General features: G+C 43.9%; 1 protein-coding gene across 2 annotated transcripts in view; it reads right to left on the reverse strand.

Moving 5' to 3' along the window:
- The window catches only part of LOC124277158 (low-density lipoprotein receptor-related protein 2-like), a 48,195-nt gene extending 29,537 nt beyond the window's left edge, over positions 1-18,658 (reverse strand). For both annotated transcript variants that reach the window (XM_046712815.1, XM_046712814.1), the window contains exons 1-9: positions 18,528-18,658; positions 12,156-12,284; positions 10,371-10,502; positions 9,246-9,368; positions 8,279-8,404; positions 5,195-5,323; positions 3,308-3,418; positions 2,860-2,997; positions 1-111 (exon numbers count right to left, since the gene is read on the reverse strand). In XM_046712815.1, the coding sequence (XP_046568771.1) occupies positions 1-111; positions 2,860-2,997; positions 3,308-3,418; positions 5,195-5,323; positions 8,279-8,404; positions 9,246-9,368; positions 10,371-10,502; positions 12,156-12,284; positions 18,528-18,603 (1,075 nt within the window). In that variant the 5' untranslated portion in view covers positions 18,604-18,658. The remainder of the gene's footprint in view (positions 112-2,859; positions 2,998-3,307; positions 3,419-5,194; positions 5,324-8,278; positions 8,405-9,245; positions 9,369-10,370; positions 10,503-12,155; positions 12,285-18,527) is intronic.
- Positions 18,659-19,086: the final 428 nt, after the last annotated feature.

Below are 19,086 nucleotides of genomic sequence, written 5' to 3' on the forward strand. Positions count from 1 at the left end.
CTATGTCAATGACATGCTGAAGGCCATTCTGCAGACTGTTGTATTGGCCCATCTTCAGAGTGTACGTCCGAATCTGGTTCCCGCTGGCCAAAATCATAGTGGCTTCTCTTCCTGAAAACAGAATCAGTCATGTCTTGTGTGCCTCCTGATATTTATAGGATCCGTCTTTGTGAAGTAAAGTACACTAGCATGCGTGGATGTTACTTCTACATCTTTCGTGTCGATATGTAAGTTCGTGATCAACGCCATTGCAAATTGATTAGTCCGTCAGCAATACGTTTGACACCCAGATTGTAGCTGTTTGGTGGTATGGTCTGATATGATGGAAACTAGCTATGAGCTTCAACAGTGTTTGTAACCACTGATCTAACTAATATCAGGTTTAGGCTGTGTCATCCTAAATCCTAGATTTCCCCTTCTGTTATGTTTTCAGGTTCAACATTAAACTGAAAATCATTAAAATCATATGAGTTTTGTATTAATGTGAATTTTGTAACATGGCCGAGTGGTTGTCTGAATCCCTGATTGGAGGAAACTGACAGCTCCTCTGATTAGTTTCCGGGGCGGTGGGGTAGCCTAGTGGTTAAGGCATTCGCTCGTCACGCCGAAGACCCGGGTTCGATTCCCCACATGGACACAATGTGTGAAGCCCATTTCTGGTGTCCCCCGCCGTGATATTGCTGGAATATTGCTAAAAGCGGCGTAAAACTAAACTCACTCTGAGTAGTTTCCACAAAGATTTACAACGTTCGATATATTCTCTCTGCATATACTTTCTATATTTTATAGTTATAGCCGAGTTTTGTGCAGACTGTTCCTATTATCTATGCATTTGTATGTGTGCTACTTCGTGATACTTCCCCGTGTATATGTAAACTCAACCAGATTTCTGTTTCTGGGAATGGCTGTTTCAGATTTAGAACACCTTTTCGGGCCCCCAAAGTAATTTCGGCCATTTTTACAGAGGCCAAACTCACAGACAACATCGTTTTGACGTCATTTATATTGTAGGTAATACTGAGTTTGACAATGCGTCAATGTGAGTCTGTACAGGCAGGCAGAGCGTTAGGATTAAACCACTGTACATCTGGAAACAAAGTCTCAAACTCATGTACCTCGAATACAGAAAGATGATAACGTCTATAGGGGCCACCACAAAGTCAATATTCCAGCAATATCACGGCAGGGGACACTAGAAATGGGCTTCACACATTGTACCCATGTGGGGAATCGAACCCGGGTCTTCGGGTGACGAGCGAAGGCTTTACCACTAATCTACTCACCGCCCGTGCTACTGAAATGAGGTTCAAGGTCACACGATCCATCATATGACTATAGTCCATGTGTAAACATGTGAGAACAACATAACTTCGGGATTTCCTCCCACATATAGCTGACAGACCTTGATGTGATAAAAGTCATTACTAGGCGGCTTCCTCACTCAAACAGTGGCCTCTACACGGCTCTACATTGTCATATTCATGAGTAACGACACTCTAGGTACGAACTTATCACTCGTCATATTCAGCAATATCATGGCGGGCTACACATATTGGACCCATGTGGGAAATCGCATCTGATTATTAGACGTGATGAGTGAAAGGTTCACCCACTAGACCACCGGCTACTCCCTACCACCTTACGCAAGATGTTCTCGACTCATTCTTGTTGGGCGGTCGCGTTTTCAAACGCATCACCTTAAAAACATTCCAGGTGCAATAAATTGAAGAGACTTAAAAACTCAAATTTATAATTGCTTGGAACTAACAGCGTTACATAAAGACGATGAGTTAGGACCATAAAGATTAGATGGGACCTTCAACAATGACAATCGTCAATAAAACTGACTGATTCTAAAGGACTACTTCACCTACAATTCATCCCTCCTGTGCGTAAGAAAAGTTAATTGGACATGATGATAGTTGTTTATGGACAACAAAACAACGCAGATGACAAGTGGGAGAATGTAGAGATCTGTGGAGGTAAAGAATGTGTCACGTCAAATGAAAAAACTACAGTTAAATTGAAATTTACAGCAAATTGAAAAGCATGTCGCGTTCTGCTGAACGGTGGGTGAATGTAAATCAATTTGTAATGCGCAGTGTTCAAGTGTACAGTTGTACAGTGTATAAACTGTTGATGTTGTTCAAATGATCCATCTTTGTGACGGCGTTTGTAAATAGTTGTGTCTGGACCACACAATCCAATGACATCACAATCACCGATCTGCGCAATTCAGACAGATGACAGGTGCATGTCTCGTAATCTGGCCTGACTAGACAGTACGCAATCCTGTTGGTCGCCTCTTACGACGAGCATGGTAGATTATTACAAGCAATGGCTACTTGAGACACATTCTAATTCTCCCGGGTACAATGAATAAACTAAAATGGGTCTGGTAACCTAGAGGTCGACAGCATGAACGTGACATTAACATCAATGACGTGCTATTTCACTAGATTTAAACTGGGACCAACTGGCCGCGTCCGTTGAGAAGACTATTTTGAAGACGGACATTTAAATGGTATACCTACCTTTGGCATCACATCACTTTCATTATGGACTATTCTGAAGATGGACATTTAAATGGTTTACCTACCTTTGGCATCACATCACTTTCTTTATGGACTATTCTGAAGATGGACATTTAAATGGTATACCTACCTTTGGCATCACATCACTTTTCTTATGGACTATTTTGAAGACGAACATTTAAATGGTATACCTACCTTTGGCATCACATCACTTTCCTTATGGACTATTTTGAAGATGGACATTTAAATGGTGTTCCTACCTTTGGCATCACATCACTTTCCTTATGGACTATTTTGAAGATGGACATTTAAATGGTATACCTACCTTTGGCATCACAGCGACTCCCGTCCTTGTTCAGTCTGTAGCCATCAATACAGAGGCATCTGTAACTGCCGATATCGTTCTTGCACTTCTGGCTGCAAAGTCTGTGTCCAGGTTTCTCATTTGCGCACTCGTCAAAGTCTGCATGAAAATACATGCATGTCAATGGATAATTAATTACCAGTGAAGCAACTTCACCCGAAGAGTTTAAGATATATCAGGGTCAGGCGTTAAAAATTCTCCCGCCGTCCGTACTATTAACGTTAAATTAGCCGTCTACGGATCCCTCCTTACGAAAGTGGATGATGAAAAGGCCTAAGGACAAGTTTACATGGTGTGTTTGAGATCATGGTGCAACCCTGACCCTTTGGAGAAAGTCGGTAACGTAAACCATTATAACCAAACCAAACCAACGTCATGGATGGGGTGACGTCAACAAATTCAAACCTACCTCTACATCTCTTTCCATCAGCGAGCAGACGATAGCCCTTCAAGCACGTACAGGTGGCGTTGTTTCCTGTTCTTGTACACCCGTGTTCACACTCGTGTTGGGAACAAATTGCTGCAAAGGCAGTTTCACAAGCGAGCAAAGGTTACATTTTATGTTGTGTATTTTTCTTTTTTCAAAATATACTCAACAAAAAATGTAAGGACCACCCCAATATTCAATATTTCAGTATTATATGGATCATAATATGAACTGTTAAATGCTTAAATACTGGAAATTGAACGTTTTTTGTTGAGTATATATTTGAGAGAAACACTTACATACTTAAAAACTGATCAAATTTAGATTCTTTATCATTCATCTATATTGGTGAGTGAGTGAGTATGGTTTTACGCCGCTTTTAGTAATATTCCAGCAATATCACGGCGGGGGACACCATAAATGGGCTTCACATTGTAACCCATGTGGGGACCGCCTCCGTGGTGTAGTGGTTAGAGGGGAGGTTGCGGATTCGATCCCAGACCACGTCATACCAAAAGACGTTAAAATATGGTACTTGTTGGTCCCTGCCTGGCGCTCGGCATTAATGGGTACAACAAGTACTGGTCGTGCTCGGAGTCAGTAGTATAATGTGTCTGAGTGGGGTATTCATGCTTCACTGCGGCATGGTATCTCAGTGGGCTAGCACTATAAAACCAGCTTAAGTCTGGGCTAGTACAAGCAGCACATACATACGCACACACACGCATGCACGTCGTCATATGAGCGAACTAGTCTCAAGCACGACGGTAAAACCTGACCCATGTGGGGAATCGAACCCGGGTCTTCGGCGTGACGAGTGAATGGTTTAACCACTAGGCTACCCTACCGCGCCTCATTTATATTGGTAAATATTCATCTTTGTTAATGAATATAAATGATTTAAAAGAGGCTTTGATACGGGTCAAAACAGAAAAGTTAATGGCGTGATTTCATTTTGGCAATTACATTCTCGTTCTTAAGTTGTGAATGTTTCTAAGAGAGAATTAACAGTTAAAAATAGATGCGCAAGAATCGATTTCACTTTCACATAATGCTGAACATTGACCGCCAGTATCAATTTTTAGACAAGAATTCTCTGGAGTGAGTGAGTTTAGTTTTACGCCGCACTCAGCAATATTCCAGCTATATGGAGGCGGTTTGTACATAATCGAGTCTGAACCAGACAATCCAGTGATCGTACTGCGCAATTGGGAACCGATGACATGTGTCAACCAAGTCAGGAGCCTGACCACCCGATCCCGTTAGTCGCCTCTTACGACAAGCATAGTCGCCTTTTGTGGCAAGCATGGGTTGCTGAAGACCTATTCTACCCCGGATCTTTTCGGGCCAGAATTCTCTGGAATAAAGGAGGACTCATTTCGGATTTAGTAGTACACCAGATGTACCACGGCGTGTCTTCTTCACGTGACTGGACAAGATGATTTGACAAAGTACCAGATGTTTACCTCTGGTGAAACCCACGTGTATGGTGCTGCATGCATTCGAACCCTAAATCACAGTTTTCTTGTGGACTGTGGTGCCTGAGACCACAGGGCCACCCGTGCCTCTTGAAGAGGGATCTGTTTCACTGAAGTCTTTTAATTGCTACGCATATCTGATAATTCTGCTTTATCACACGACATAACAGACGCACTTGTGAGCAACTATAGTTTTACGCCGCTTTTAGCAATATTCCAGCAATATCACGGTGGGAGACACCAGAACTGGGTTTCACACATTGTACCCATGTGGGGAATCGAACCCGGGTCTTCGGTGTGACGAGCGAAAAGCTTTAACCATTAGGCTACCCCACCGCCCCAACAAGCAAGTTAGTTACACTGAAAGATAACGGATATTCTGGTCACTTACTGCAGTTCCTTTCATCGGACTTATCAGTACAGTCAACCTTGCCATCACACTCCTTCCCACCGTCCATGCACTCAAGGCCATCCTTGCACAGAAACATTCCCCGGGTCTTTGTGCACTGAGATCGAATGGCTGGAAGAAGACATAAAAACATACAAATCTTCACATAACACGTCAAGGGAACAGAAGCATTACAAAAGCCTTAACCTGTTTTCAAAACGATGCATATGGGCGAGCGAGTTTAGTTTTACGCCGCACTCAGCAATATTCCAGCTATATGGCGGCGGTCTGTAAATAATCGAGTCTGGACCAGACATTCCAGTGATCAACAGTATGAACATCGATCTACGCTATTTGGATATGGTGCGATGCATATGGGGTGGCATCGGATGAGTGAATGACATGAAGGGGACCATCTCAAAGCAATCGAAAACACTTTGCTGACGAGCCAAACAGTCATAACCAAGACGAATGTACTAGATAGGATTCGAACCCGCGCCTAATGTGGAGTAATTTGGAGTCTCTGGACCAGACAACCAGGGATCAACAGCATGAACATCAATCTACGCATTTAGGAACCGATGGCATGTGTCAACCAAGTCAGCGAGCCTGACCACCCGATCCCGTCAGTCGCCTCTTGTAGAACACAAAAGCCAACCAGGATCTATGTAGCTGACATGGGCGGGTGAAAATGGGATTTAGTGCCACGTTCCCATTTTTGCACTTCTTCAGCATCGTTCTGCTGCCTGTGCAGGTCGGGGCAAGCTGAGATACAAGGTCGCATGAATAACTTTCTCAGACACATACAGACTCCGTTTGATGCGGGACCGAATCACCGACCATCTGCTGTACAGGCAGACACTGGTTCCTCTAACCCACTGCAGTTGTAACACAGCGTGAGTGAGTGAAACAAAACCCGTTCACACACACTTCTACTGTATTCACGTGTTATCAGTATTGCCTTATATATAAAGTTGGTTGGTTGGTTGGTTGGTTGGTTGGTTGGTTTGGTGCTTAAGGCCGCACTCAGCTATATTCCAGCTATATGGCGGCTATCTGTAAATAATCGAGTCTGGACCAGACAATCCAGTGATCAACAGCATGAGCATCGATCTACGCAATTGGGATACGAGGTCACGTGTCAAACAAGTCAGGGAGCTTGACCACTCGATCCCCTTTTACGACAAGCATAGGTTGCTGAAGACCAATTCTAACCCGGATCTTCCCGGGTAACCTTATGTAAAAGAAACCATTGATCGAAATAGTACCGATTCATAAATGACAGTGTACGAGTGTGAACAAGTTTCCACTGTACTTCATCAGCAGTATTCCAACAACTGCAGGAACGGGCTTCAGACACTGTACCATTGTGGAACCCCGGTCATTGGTGCGACAAGCCAACGCCTTTACCCCCTAGGAATCCAACCTCACGCTACTGGCATGAACCAACATTAGAACTGGACTAAAACGTCCTTAGCCACTGGCGTCTAATGATGACACTACGAGGTTCCCCGTTCTTTCAGTGCTTTTTCTCAAGTGGTAACGCGTCAACATGTTGAAATACCTTGTGCAGTTTGCACATCTCTTTCAAGTTGGTTTAGCTCTCACAAGAGCTCAGCCAGAGGGATGATCAAGATAAATATCATCAAGTAAAAGCATCCGTTAGATGTTTAGATAATGACTTCAGTCCAACCCTCCATTGACGTAATCGTGATTTACACGGACAAAGAATCACAACATAAACGACTTCCTTGTCCAGATTGGATTATAAATGATGGCTCGAGAATTTATGGTTTCATCAGCAGGAAGTTGACAAAAACAACACCATGACCCCAAAAAAGTCCGTCTTCCTCGTCTTCCGCGGCTTCCTCCCTCCGGACAATTAGTATTGCGTCTTCTTGCAGTGAGTGAGTATCATTTTACGCCGCTTTTAGCAATATTCCAGCAATATCACGGCGGGGGACACAAGATATAGGCTTCACACATTGTACCCAGGTGGGGAATCGAACCCTGGTCTTCAGCGTGAGGAGCGGGCGCTTTAACCACTAGGCTACCCCACCGCCCCTACTTCTTGCAGACAATGAGTGAGTAGTGTTTTACGCGCATTCAACAGTACTCCAACAATACGGGAAACATGTGCTTCACACCTTGTTCTAATGTGGGGAATCGAACCATGGATTTAGGCGTGAAGGGCGAATGCCCTAACCACTAGGCCACTAGTTTGAGAAATAATGTTGATAGGGTGAGCGAGAAGTATGAATATGACCAGCGTCAACGTGAGACGATGATGCGTGTATGAGTTCGTTTTTCAGTTGGATCACGGGACACACAGAACCAATGTTGGGGATAGAACCCGGGCATGCGGAGTAGGAAGCAAACACTAGGCAGCCGCACCACCCAAAACAGAATGAGTGAGTGAGTATGATTTTAAGCAAGCAATATTCCAGTAATATCACGGCGGGGGGACACCATGAATGGACTTCAGGCATTGTGCCCATGTAGGAAATCAAACCCGGGTCTTCGGCGTGACGCTTTAACAAGGGTACCCCATTGCCTCCAGTGGAGTTAGAATCAAACCTACAGCTGATAGCATTAGAAAGGACCCTTGGTGGCGATCTATCCATTTACTAACCGTGTTAGGGTACATTACAACCAGGGAATAATTTTGGCTAAGGGGATCAATATATCCTTTCCTCGAACCGAACCGGAGGTCAATACTACAAGATAGGGAACATGTTCTGTCTTGAAATGCAAACGGGACAGGGGCTTTACTGACTTACTGACTGAGTTTAGTTTTACGCCACTTTAGCAATATTCCAGCAATATCACGGCGGGGGACACCAGAAATGGGCTTCACACATTGTACCCATGTGGGGAACCAAACCCGGGTCTTCGGCGTGACGAGCCAACGCTTTAATCACTAGGCTACCCCACCGCCCCGAGAGGGGCTGTAAAGTAAGGTGGCACATGTACTTTGTCAAGGCCGATGCTACAAGATAATGAGGTGAACTTGTCCGGAAGTCCAGCTGAACGTGGTACATTTGCTATAGATGTTATGAAGTATGAAGGGACATGTGTACAACTTACCACACTCAGGACCGGTCTCGTCCGCGCCGTCGTCACAGTCTGGCTTCTTGTCACACCTCTGAGACTGGGCCAGACAAACTAGCCGCGTGCTGTTGGGGCACTGATACAGGTCTGGTGGACAGGAGCCTGGGAAGAGAATACCGGGGGGAAGGTCTAGACTCTCAGCATTGTTTGTGATTGTATTTATAGTGTATAGTTGGGATTGTGAGGTGAGGTGAGGTGAAATTGGGTTTTACGTCGTGCTTGAGAATATTTCGTTCATATGACGACGTGCATGCGTGTGTATGTGTATGTGCGGCTGCTTGTACTAGTCCAGACTGAAGCTGGTTTTATAGTGCTAGCCCACTGAGATACCATGCCGCAGTAAAGCATGAATACCCCACTCAGACACATTATACTGACTTCGAGCTGACCAGTCCTTGTTGTACCCATTAATGCCGAGCGCCAGGCAGGGACCAACAAGTACCATATTTTAACGTCTTTTGGTATGACGCGGTCGGGGATCGAACCCGCGACCTTCCGCTGTCCGGGCGGACGCTCTAACCACTACACCACGGAGGCGGTCAGTTGGGATTGTGTTATGGTGTATAAAACAGTTAAATGACACCCCCCCAGCCCCGTTTTGGTAATGGCAGAACAAAAGTTGTGTGGGAGAAAAAGTGTTTCCCCACCGAGACTACCAAGATACACACCTAAGAACACATGGAACACTTGTCTTTCAACAAATCAGTTGTCATGCATGTTTCGTGGAGAAGTGTATAAACAGTGCATCTACGATACATCAGACCAGACAAACGACTGACTGACATATTGAGTAATGTCACAGATAATCAACCAAGTCACAGAAGCTTAGGTCCCGTGAAAGAGTACTGAGTGCTTCTTTGAAATTTCACGCGGAACTCATGGTCCGACTATTTGAACGTAACAAAGGTGCCGGCATGATAGGTGTAGTATATCGGTAACGTACAGTTGCTCTCGTCGGTTTCGTCCATGCAGTCCGCAGATCCGTCACAACGCCAGTCTAGGGGAATACAGCTACTTCCGTTGTCACACCGGAACTCGGTCGAGCTGCAGTTCTTGGGCGTCGCGTCTGGAATGAAAAACAACATCCAATCATTGCACGGATCGGCGGTTATATCCAGTTGTGTCATGCCAACCTTTGTATAATAGAGTCTGGCTAGGTAATGACTCGCAAGCAAACTCCGACATGATCGGGAACTATGATCACGTGTCAACAAACCTGACCAACAGATCCATGTCGTTCCCAACAAGCACGGATAATTGGTACCAATTCTAAACCCAAATCAATCAGTTCGAATTCTTTTCGAGGGTCTGGGTCTATCCCTTGGGGAGGGTCTAGGACGTATAACATGCATTGTCCAATGAAATGCTTCTGACCATTGGCAAACATATGCCCAAAATACAATGTTGGAAGATTTGTCTTTAAATATTTAAGTTCGTGGGTTAAGTATAAAGAAAATATATATGCAGTAAACGTATCTAGCCTTTGTGTGAGTAACCGACGCGACTCGCTGCTTATATTGTCAACCATCTTGTACACCGCCTGACATTGCTAACAGTCCAAGGGCTGAGGACCCGTGAAGATCCGGGGTAGAATAGGTCTTCAGCAACCCATTCTTGTCATAAAAGGCTACTATGCCTGTCGTAAGAGGCGACTAACGGGATCGGGTGGTCAGGCTCGCTGACTTGGTTGACACATGTCAATTGCGCAGATCGATGCTCATGCTGTTCATCACTGGATTGTCTGGACCAGACTCGATTATTTACATACCGCCGCCATATAGCTGGAATATTGCTGAGTGCGGCGTAAAACTAAACTCACTCACTCACTCCAAGGGCTGAGATAGCCATAGGTCACCCCACAAATAGTGGTAATAAAGTCCTCATTTTAGTACTTCCAACAACTTGAGTCAACATCTTTACCAGTGACTCCGTGAACAAGGGGCACAACCATATTACAAAGAATCATCTGCAGATGGTGATAGTGGTTCGTGATGGCTGTGTACAGGGTCGAGACCAGCTAATGAACATCTGGGAATTTTTCAGTGCCATGATAGTCCGGACAACTCACCGTGATGTGGGCAGTGGTCCTCGTCAGAGTGGTCCATACAATCATCCTTGCCGTCACACCAGAATACTCTGCTTACACACCGCTTGTTGTTACACAGGAACCAGCGACTCTGGTCCATACACTCCCGGGTACCTGAAGGTGTCATTGAGGCAATGGGTATGTATTTTTGATAGGTCAGTATCGTTTCTTATACAGTAGTTATAATACTGGCTATTGTGAAGTTGGCCCAGTGAGGTGGGTAAAAGCAGGAAAATTAGGATACCGAAATGACTTAACACAAGCGCGTCCATAACTCAATGGCCCAAAAAGTTATCTGTAGCTCTGAGGAGATTATCCATGCAGCTGGACCTTTTTGTGGTTCGCATGACTGCAAGTTGGGTTTCATTACAGTACCTGGGACATTCGATGGTCAACGTTAGCAACAGGAAGTACTGGCTACCGCCGAGAAACCTTTAACCACTAGGCTACCAAACCGCCCCCAGTGGTATAAGAAGTTGACAAAAACCATTCACAGTAAACATATCACATTTAGTCTTATAATAAAGATCAATAAATTCAGGAGTGAGTGAATTTAGTTATACGCCGCTTTCAGCAATATTCCAGCAATATCACGGCGGTGGGTTGGGCGTGACGCGCGAACGCTTCCTCCACTAGGCTACCCCAGCGCCCCAGCTATTGTTTTTAAAACGCTTGGTTCATTGTTATTCTTTCAAGCAAGCGTGTCATGGAGGCAGACTCTCGTACATCGTGTGCCAGTACTTCTACCGTAGACGAGGAAATCAGTGTCAAGCACCGGTCGTCAGTAGAGTGTTCGAAATGACCATGCCCCTTTGACGTCAGTTATAAATATTGCACGCATCATTGTCAAATGACAGATACACAGATACACTGAAGCACATGCTGACCGAACAAGTTTGAGCATGTTCTCAGATTCCTGGTTCAAGATTTTCAATGACGAAGAACACTATCACTCGTTTCCGCAAGCTCTACACAGACGGTGTTATAAATAGGTTCACAACACTGATAGTATACCTGAACATCTACTCACTGAATACTGTCAACAGGAAGAAAGTCTTTGGAGAATTTATTGATGTACTTTACATTTATACACATTTGTTAGGGGGAGTTCACACGTTTAGCATATTTCAAAAGTTTCACCATGTAAGAAACCTGTACGTCATTAAATTCGTGCTAACATTTTGGACACATGTCAGATGGTGAGTATGGTATTACGCCGCGTTTAGCAAAATTCTAGCAATATCACGGCGGGGGACACCAGAAATGGGCTTCACACATTGTACCGATGTGGGGAATCGAACCCGGGTCTTCACGACCGGACACTTTAATCACTAGGCTACCCCACTGACCCCAATGAATCATGTTCAAGTGAACTTGGAGAGGACAAAATACGACGTGACCAGGGGCGTTGGCTTTCAACATGCTTATCTGCAAACGTTGATCTGGTATTAATTCGATGTTGACATGTGTTGATACTGAACAAGGCCTTTTATCCACGTAATGCCGAGTGCCATGTAGGACAAGATCGAACAACCCACCCTCCGCTCTATCTAATACAGGATTGGACCATTTAAGTGGTGAGTGAGTGAGTGAGTTTGGTTTTACGCCGCTTTTAGCAATATTTCAGCAATATCACGGCGGGGGACACCAGAAATGGGCTTCACACAATGTACCCATGTGGGGATTCGAACCCGGGTCTTCGGTGTGACGAGCCAACGCTTTAACAACTAGGCTACCCCACCGCCCCGGACCATTTAAGTATCTCACCTCTTTGAGGGCACTCTCTCTCATCCTCTCCATTGTTGCAGTGCTCTATTCCGTCACACCAGAGCTTGGCTGCCAGGCAGATATTGTCCTCGTCGCATCGTCGTTCAGACTTGGAGCAGTTAACGGGATCTCACAAAAATAACATGTGAAATCAGTCACGTTGTAAACCAGTCTAAGTAAACTTAGGCTCAGTATTATTCGTTACACTGCTATACTGAGTATAACGAATAATACTGAGCCTAAGTTTAATTAGACTGGTTGTAAAGTATACAAGTTGCACACAAATTACTACTGCATTTTTTTATATTGAAAACACTTTAAGTGAATACTCTCTTGACAATTTTTAGTAAATACATAACCCACCACGCCCAAACTCCGTATCAAAGCAATCGCAACCCAATACAAGAGAAATACATTTGTCTTTTTAACTAATTTCTTTTCATTGCTAACTTATATCCAAGGAATGCAGATAGTTTTACGCCACTGCCCAGTCAGCAATACTACAAGACAGCCTGTCGGTTATCTAGTCTGGACCTGTAAACAATTTGTTGATTAACAATCTACCCGGGGTAACTTGACCAATGAGCCAGGGCACCATGACATACCAACAACATGTTATCATTGCAGCTAGACTGTCGCTTATTCTCTGAAAACGTTATTTCGGTGGAAACATAACTCCTTTCACATTGAAAATAGAGCCCTATTGAGCTTAGAAAAACCTATTTAAATCTAGACTTTCTTCATTTAGAGTTTTTGTATTGCAGAAAGTGCTGGATGGAGGTAAACTACTACTGTTCAAGTACTGGAGACGAGTACATTGCAGCCGGCCTCCACTAGTATCGTTGCCCTATTTGCACCGGAAGATATGCCCAGAGCAGGAATCTCAATGTTAGACAGGTTGTTGCTAGCTGAGTTTACCTATACTACCAGTGAACAGGACACATGCATTAGGTTGTCTACTCTTGGCGGACAGGCAAGGAATTAAATATTTTAAAAGGAAAATATTAGTCCAGTCCACTTTTGATAGGGATATTGTATCCTTTCATTACATAAAAATATGTAATTTTCTGACTAAAAATGATATTTTATACTTATCCTGACTCATGCTAATTATGCTTGTCTCCTTCCTCTTGCGAATGATAGTGGAACACTTGAAATCCCTTGAAGTTCCCTTTAAAAAATCGGACGTAAAATCACTCACCCAGAGTAGCGTTCACTCCAAGAGCATGCTGACAATAACCCTTGTCTTCTCAGGAGAGTCAAGCCCGCTGAGGTGGATGCTAAGTGCTCCGACATAAATTGATGGTCTCTCTTCTGCACAAGAAGAGCGGAGTATATCATCCGGTCTTCTTCGGCCGAGGAATTCTTGAATTTCGAGATGAGTGCTTCGTTGATAGCCCTCGATCTGGTTATTCCGAAGAACGTACGTCTGGTGGTTGTATCCAGCTGTGCTAACTTCTTATCCTCAATCTTGTAAGTTCTTTGACGGGAATCGGTGATAATCTTATAGTCATCATCAACCTCTGGAGCCTTCAGGAAGGGTTCCATCTTATGTAGAGGGAATTTCCTGGGGTTGAATGTCGGGATGTGCTGACTCTGCAACTGGGTGGCTTTATCAAAAGCTGCATTGAGGTTGTCTGAGACTTGAGAGATCGGGTTGGTCGGTGGAAAAGTGAGCGTGTCGAAATCATCTTTGGACATCTTGTAGGTAAACGCCTCATCTGTGTCCTCAGAAGGTGATGATAAGTCCAAGCCATTGGCGATCCAGGAGTTAATTTCCGTATCGGAGAAGACGCCTAAACCTTCCTCCTCTGATTTAGACATCTCTCGCTCTAAGGATGCACGACGACTTGAGTCTCTATAAGATGAGCTTCGTGCAGGCGATCAATCCCGATGTGATCTTGAATCTTTCCTGGAGGTTTGAGATAATTCTCTAGACCTTCGCGATGGTGGCCCGGACGTAGCTTCCCCTCTGTAGGAGTGCCTTCGCGCAGGCTCTTCATGGGCGTCAGAGTCCGATGGAGATGACGATTCATATCTGCGACGTCTGTAGGGTTCGGGAGAACGCCTTGATTCCTTCCTGGGTGGAGACTTCTTAGCCGCACTCTCTGGGGCGTCTACTTCAGATGGGGAAGATTGTCGTGTCCTCGTTCCATCATCGACATCATCTGGTCTGTGAACTGTTGCATGAACAGTCCCGCGTTGTCTGAAGAGACTGCTGCAGGGATGATGCATCTGATACTGAAGAGACATCATCTAAGGCTCACTGCACTCGTGAAGAGTTGATGCTGCTGCTATCTCTGGTGCCCGCTGTCTGAGTTGATAGGTCTTCTGTCAATGTCTGCGCTGATATCAATGTCGATGTAGCTGTAGAAGCAGGTTTCGTCTTCTTGCTGACGATGGTGACTTCAGGTATGAGGAAGGGAGGATCATCATAAACGTCTGCTGCTTCCGGACGAACAATATCGACTGAGAAAGACCTCTTCTTCTGTGTTGAGCTGATCTTCGACTTCGCTGAAGTCTTCATAGTAGTAGCCTTCTTCTTCTGCGAAGATGAAGATTTGGCCTTCTTCATCTGCGATGAGGTCAGCTCAGTAGACGATGATCTCTTATGGCCTCCGGCGTTCACCTCTGGTACATCGACCCGCTCCTGAGAAACGTTCAGCGATTCACTAGAATTATGAATATCTGCAGCAGTGGTTAACACACGGTTATCAGCACAATCACTCAATTTAGACATGACTTGTGAATACCTACGTACCCAGTCCTTAGCACCTCTATGGATGGAAAAAAGGTAATTATTAAATTCAACCGAATTTAATTTTACACAATACTTACAGCGAGAGCTGAAAAACATGAAACAGTGCAATTAGGACATAATAAATGAGGGTCAGCCGCAGACACTCGGTACCTACAACGAATACAAGTTTTCATCAATTGTCAACATGAAGAAAACACATGTCAAACAACGGAAATTTTAGAACAAATTTCAAACCCTAATGTAGAATATAATCCTAAAAACCGTATACAGCAATAATTTTGATGTGAGGTCCGAAAATATAAAAGGATATGTGCCGTATATGGACCCAGGTGCTCTCACAACCGTCCTTAAGGGCGAAGGAGGAGAGAGTGACAAGGCATGGTCGGTCAGGTGACCAAAAGGGCATCAAAGGGAGGAAGGGACGCTACTCTGGGTGAGTGTTTTTACGTCCGCTTTTTAAAGGGAACTTCAAGGGATTTCAAGTGTTCCACTATCATTCGCAAGAGGAAGGAGACAAGCATAATTAGCATGAGTCAGAATAAGGAAAAGTATATCCTCATAATATTGCAATAGCATGTTTCAATAGAATGACATTTGATAATCCCTTTCCAAAGATTTGTAGTTATAGTTAATAGCGTGTCTCTCAAATTATTAGCATTCAAGCATCTGTTTGTCAGATACTGTGTGACTATTGCCTTATACTGTAACAGTCGACTGATAAACATCCCATATTAGATCAATATAAAAACTTATATGCTTAAGCAATACTTAACATTCGAGTACTCTGCTTTTGTTTCCATACAAACGTGTCTGAACGCCGATACCGTAGAATAGTGTGTGAGTGAGTTTAGTTTTACGCCGCACTCGGCTATATTCCAGCTATATGGCGGCGGTCTGTAAATAATCGAGTCTGGACCAAACAATCCAGTGATCAACAGCATGAGCATCGATCTGTGCAATTGGGACTGATGACATGTGTCAACCAAGTCAGCGAGCCTGACCACCCGATCCCGTTAGTCGCCTCTTACGACAAGCATGGGTTACTAAAGGTCAATATTCTAACCCGGACCTTCACGGGTATACTGCAAAATGTCACGCCACTGTGATATTGTTCCTAATGGTTTAGTTTTCTTCATAAAGACTAGATCCAATTTATACTTCTGGCTTGCGGGTTGATTATATTTATTTAAGGATCTAAGTTTGGCTAAGAGAGCTGGTACCATAATGTCGTCAATAAAAGATAGAGGTGAAGTAAATAGAAAACGCTTTTATTCATTAGAAATCAACAAGCTGAGCTGATCCTGACGCGGCGAAGGGATGCAACTCTGTACGGCCTCAACTGAGACCTAAGCTTCATCCTACCCACGGATCTCTCACGGACTCGACAGTTATGTACATGTAACTCATTTACGAATCTTTAACAAGTTGTGTGTATAAACGAAAAAATGGCTTGCGTGTGTGTGTTGAGGGGGTACGAAATCTGAAAGGCCTACTTTGCAATAGATATTTGGCAACGACAAAAACTCGGTAGACTTTCCATGCAATTAAATAAATATCACACCTGAAGTATACATTGTACTCAAACAATTTAAATTCTAATGTTTTTAATTAGAATTACGTGAGAATACCCATAATGAGTCGGGATAGAATTGTATGGTCTTCAGTAACCCATGCTTGTCTTAAGGGGCAACAACGGGATCGGGTGGTCAGGCTCGCTGACTTGGTTGACACATGTCATCGTATCCCAATTGTGTAGATCGATGCTGATGCTGTTGATCACTGAATTTTTAGGTCCAAACTCCTTTATTTACAGACCGCTGTCATATAGCTGGAATATTGCCGAGTGCGGCGTTAAGAGACAAACCTACCAACAAGGGAAAAAAATACTAGCGAACAACATACACAAAGTATTCATATTTCAAAATATCAGTTGTCTGTACATGCTTGCGCAACAGTCTCGAAAACGAGATATCCGGTAAAGAGTAAATATACAAGTCATGACGTGACAAGATGTTCAAGAACAGAGAAAAATAAAGTGTGCAGTGCAGTGCATTACAATGATTGTGAAAAACGCGATGGTTGGGGGAACTATCTGATCACCGTCTAACCCCTGATAACAGACAGTCGGGGGTATTTGTTGAGTTGAGCGTTGTTCATGAAAGGCCAAATATTATCTGAGCGTCGTCGCCTTTCTGTTGGAATCCGATGAAAGCTCTGGACAATAGGGGGGGGCTCCCATTGTTCCCATGTGGGCAATCGAACCCGGGTCTTCGGCATGACGAGCGAACGCTTTAACCACTAGGCTACCCCACCGCCCTGGCTCTAAGCATGGAGAGGAATAGGTTTGTGATTTCCGCCAATGAACTGATGACAGTCTTCGTTAGTCTTCCGGCTAACAAAACAGAGTGAGGATTTGTTTAACGCCCCTTTAAAAAGTACTTGTATCAGAGGCGGTGGGCTAGCCCAGTGGTTAAAGCGTTCGCTTGTCACGCCCAAGACCCGGGTTCCATTCCCCACATGGGTACAATGTGTGAATCCCATGTATGTTTGTCCCTGCCGTGATATTGCTGGAATATTGCTAAAGCGGCGTAAAACTAAACTCACTCACTTGTATCAGGGCGTGTCGGCTTACTATGGAAGGAAAGCCCAAGGTGAAACAGGCCCCACGCGTTTACCACCGCGGCGAAACCCCACAGCATCGGATAAGAGTTCCGCCCCTAACCCCCGCTTGAAATGTATTCTATTCATTATGATGATTTCTAGGGTTTAGGGTTTAGATTTAGGATTATGTTAGGGCTAGGGTAGGCTTTCTGTAAAAAAAAATCGATTCTTTGGCATAGAATGATAAAAAAAAGACGGGGGTTACCGGCGGAAATCTTTCCCTTGATTGGGGCGAAGAACCCACGATCACAGGTTTCTGGATTGCCAAGTGACTGAACTCCGCGAATGGTTAAGATCACTCGTCATAATATCGAAGTCTTGTAAGGATTCTCGGCCCACGGGTAATCAGACACGAGTGTTACACACTGAACCACATCAAAGCACCGAACACGCAGGTAGCGCATATTTTGATTCAATCTGTTCGGTTCAAACAACCAAAACATTAATAATAATTTTGTATAAAGTAGAATTCGTGAAAAAAAAATGAAGGTAGGATTCTTTTGACTGCAGCTTCGATACTCGAAAACAATCATTCTTGATTCCTTTTCATTACCACAAGAAATTAAACACTGTCTCGGAATAACAGCTCTAACAGCACGGGCAAACCACATGATTTGTCTGTAAGTAATCAGACAAAACGGATACCGGACGACCAGGTCAGATCTGGACCACACCCCGCCCCATCCTACTCCTCCCAAATATCTCACGCCAATGAACATAAGTTTTATTACTGATATCGTAATGTGTAAAGACTTGAATTTTAACCACCCCTTAAGGGGGATCTTTGATAAGATAACAACACTCAAGTGATGATACTTCATTGATAAGTGTCACATAATCACCGACAGTGAAAAGCGCCATGAAATGGTATCATAGAGAAATACAACATCAATCAAAGGTAAGCTTTGCAACAGTATTATATAATAAATTAGATTACAAAAAATACTTACCAGATGAGAACCAGAAGGTATTTACCGATGATAAAAAACACAGAAACACTAAAATGCATGCACGTGTAGAAGCCATGCTAACGTGCACGAGCAGTGACTGATCACCCGACTTCCCTCAACACAGCGCGTCGCTCAACTGAACCAGACAGTGGAAGCTATGACGTCACATTGCACGGACTGCTCGTGCATCTGTCTGTGAGACGCTTGAGTCTTTCCCATGTCATGTTTTCAAGGGACAATTGAACATGTCAATATCGATTGGGAAAGGTTGTTTATTGGTTGAAGTTAAAGTGGAAGGTAGAAGAAAGAAAATGTTTACAAATGTGATAAAGAAAAATATTAGACAGCAACTCACGCATGAGAATTGGTTCTGGTAGATCTCCATCTTACATAGTAGTGAGTGTGTAGGATTAGTATATTAAAGTCAGAGGACACCAGAAATTGCCTTAACGCATTGTACTCAGGTGGGAAATCCAACCAAAGTCTTCGTTATGCTGAGCAAACACTTTAACCACTAAGCTATAATTATACAAATTTAAAGTAAAGATCAAATACGTTT

This window comes from Haliotis rubra, unplaced genomic scaffold (assembly GCF_003918875.1).
Source record: "Haliotis rubra isolate DU_JTF1 unplaced genomic scaffold, ASM391887v1 Scf219, whole genome shotgun sequence".
In the NCBI taxonomy this organism is placed as follows: domain Eukaryota; kingdom Metazoa; phylum Mollusca; class Gastropoda; order Lepetellida; family Haliotidae; genus Haliotis; species Haliotis rubra.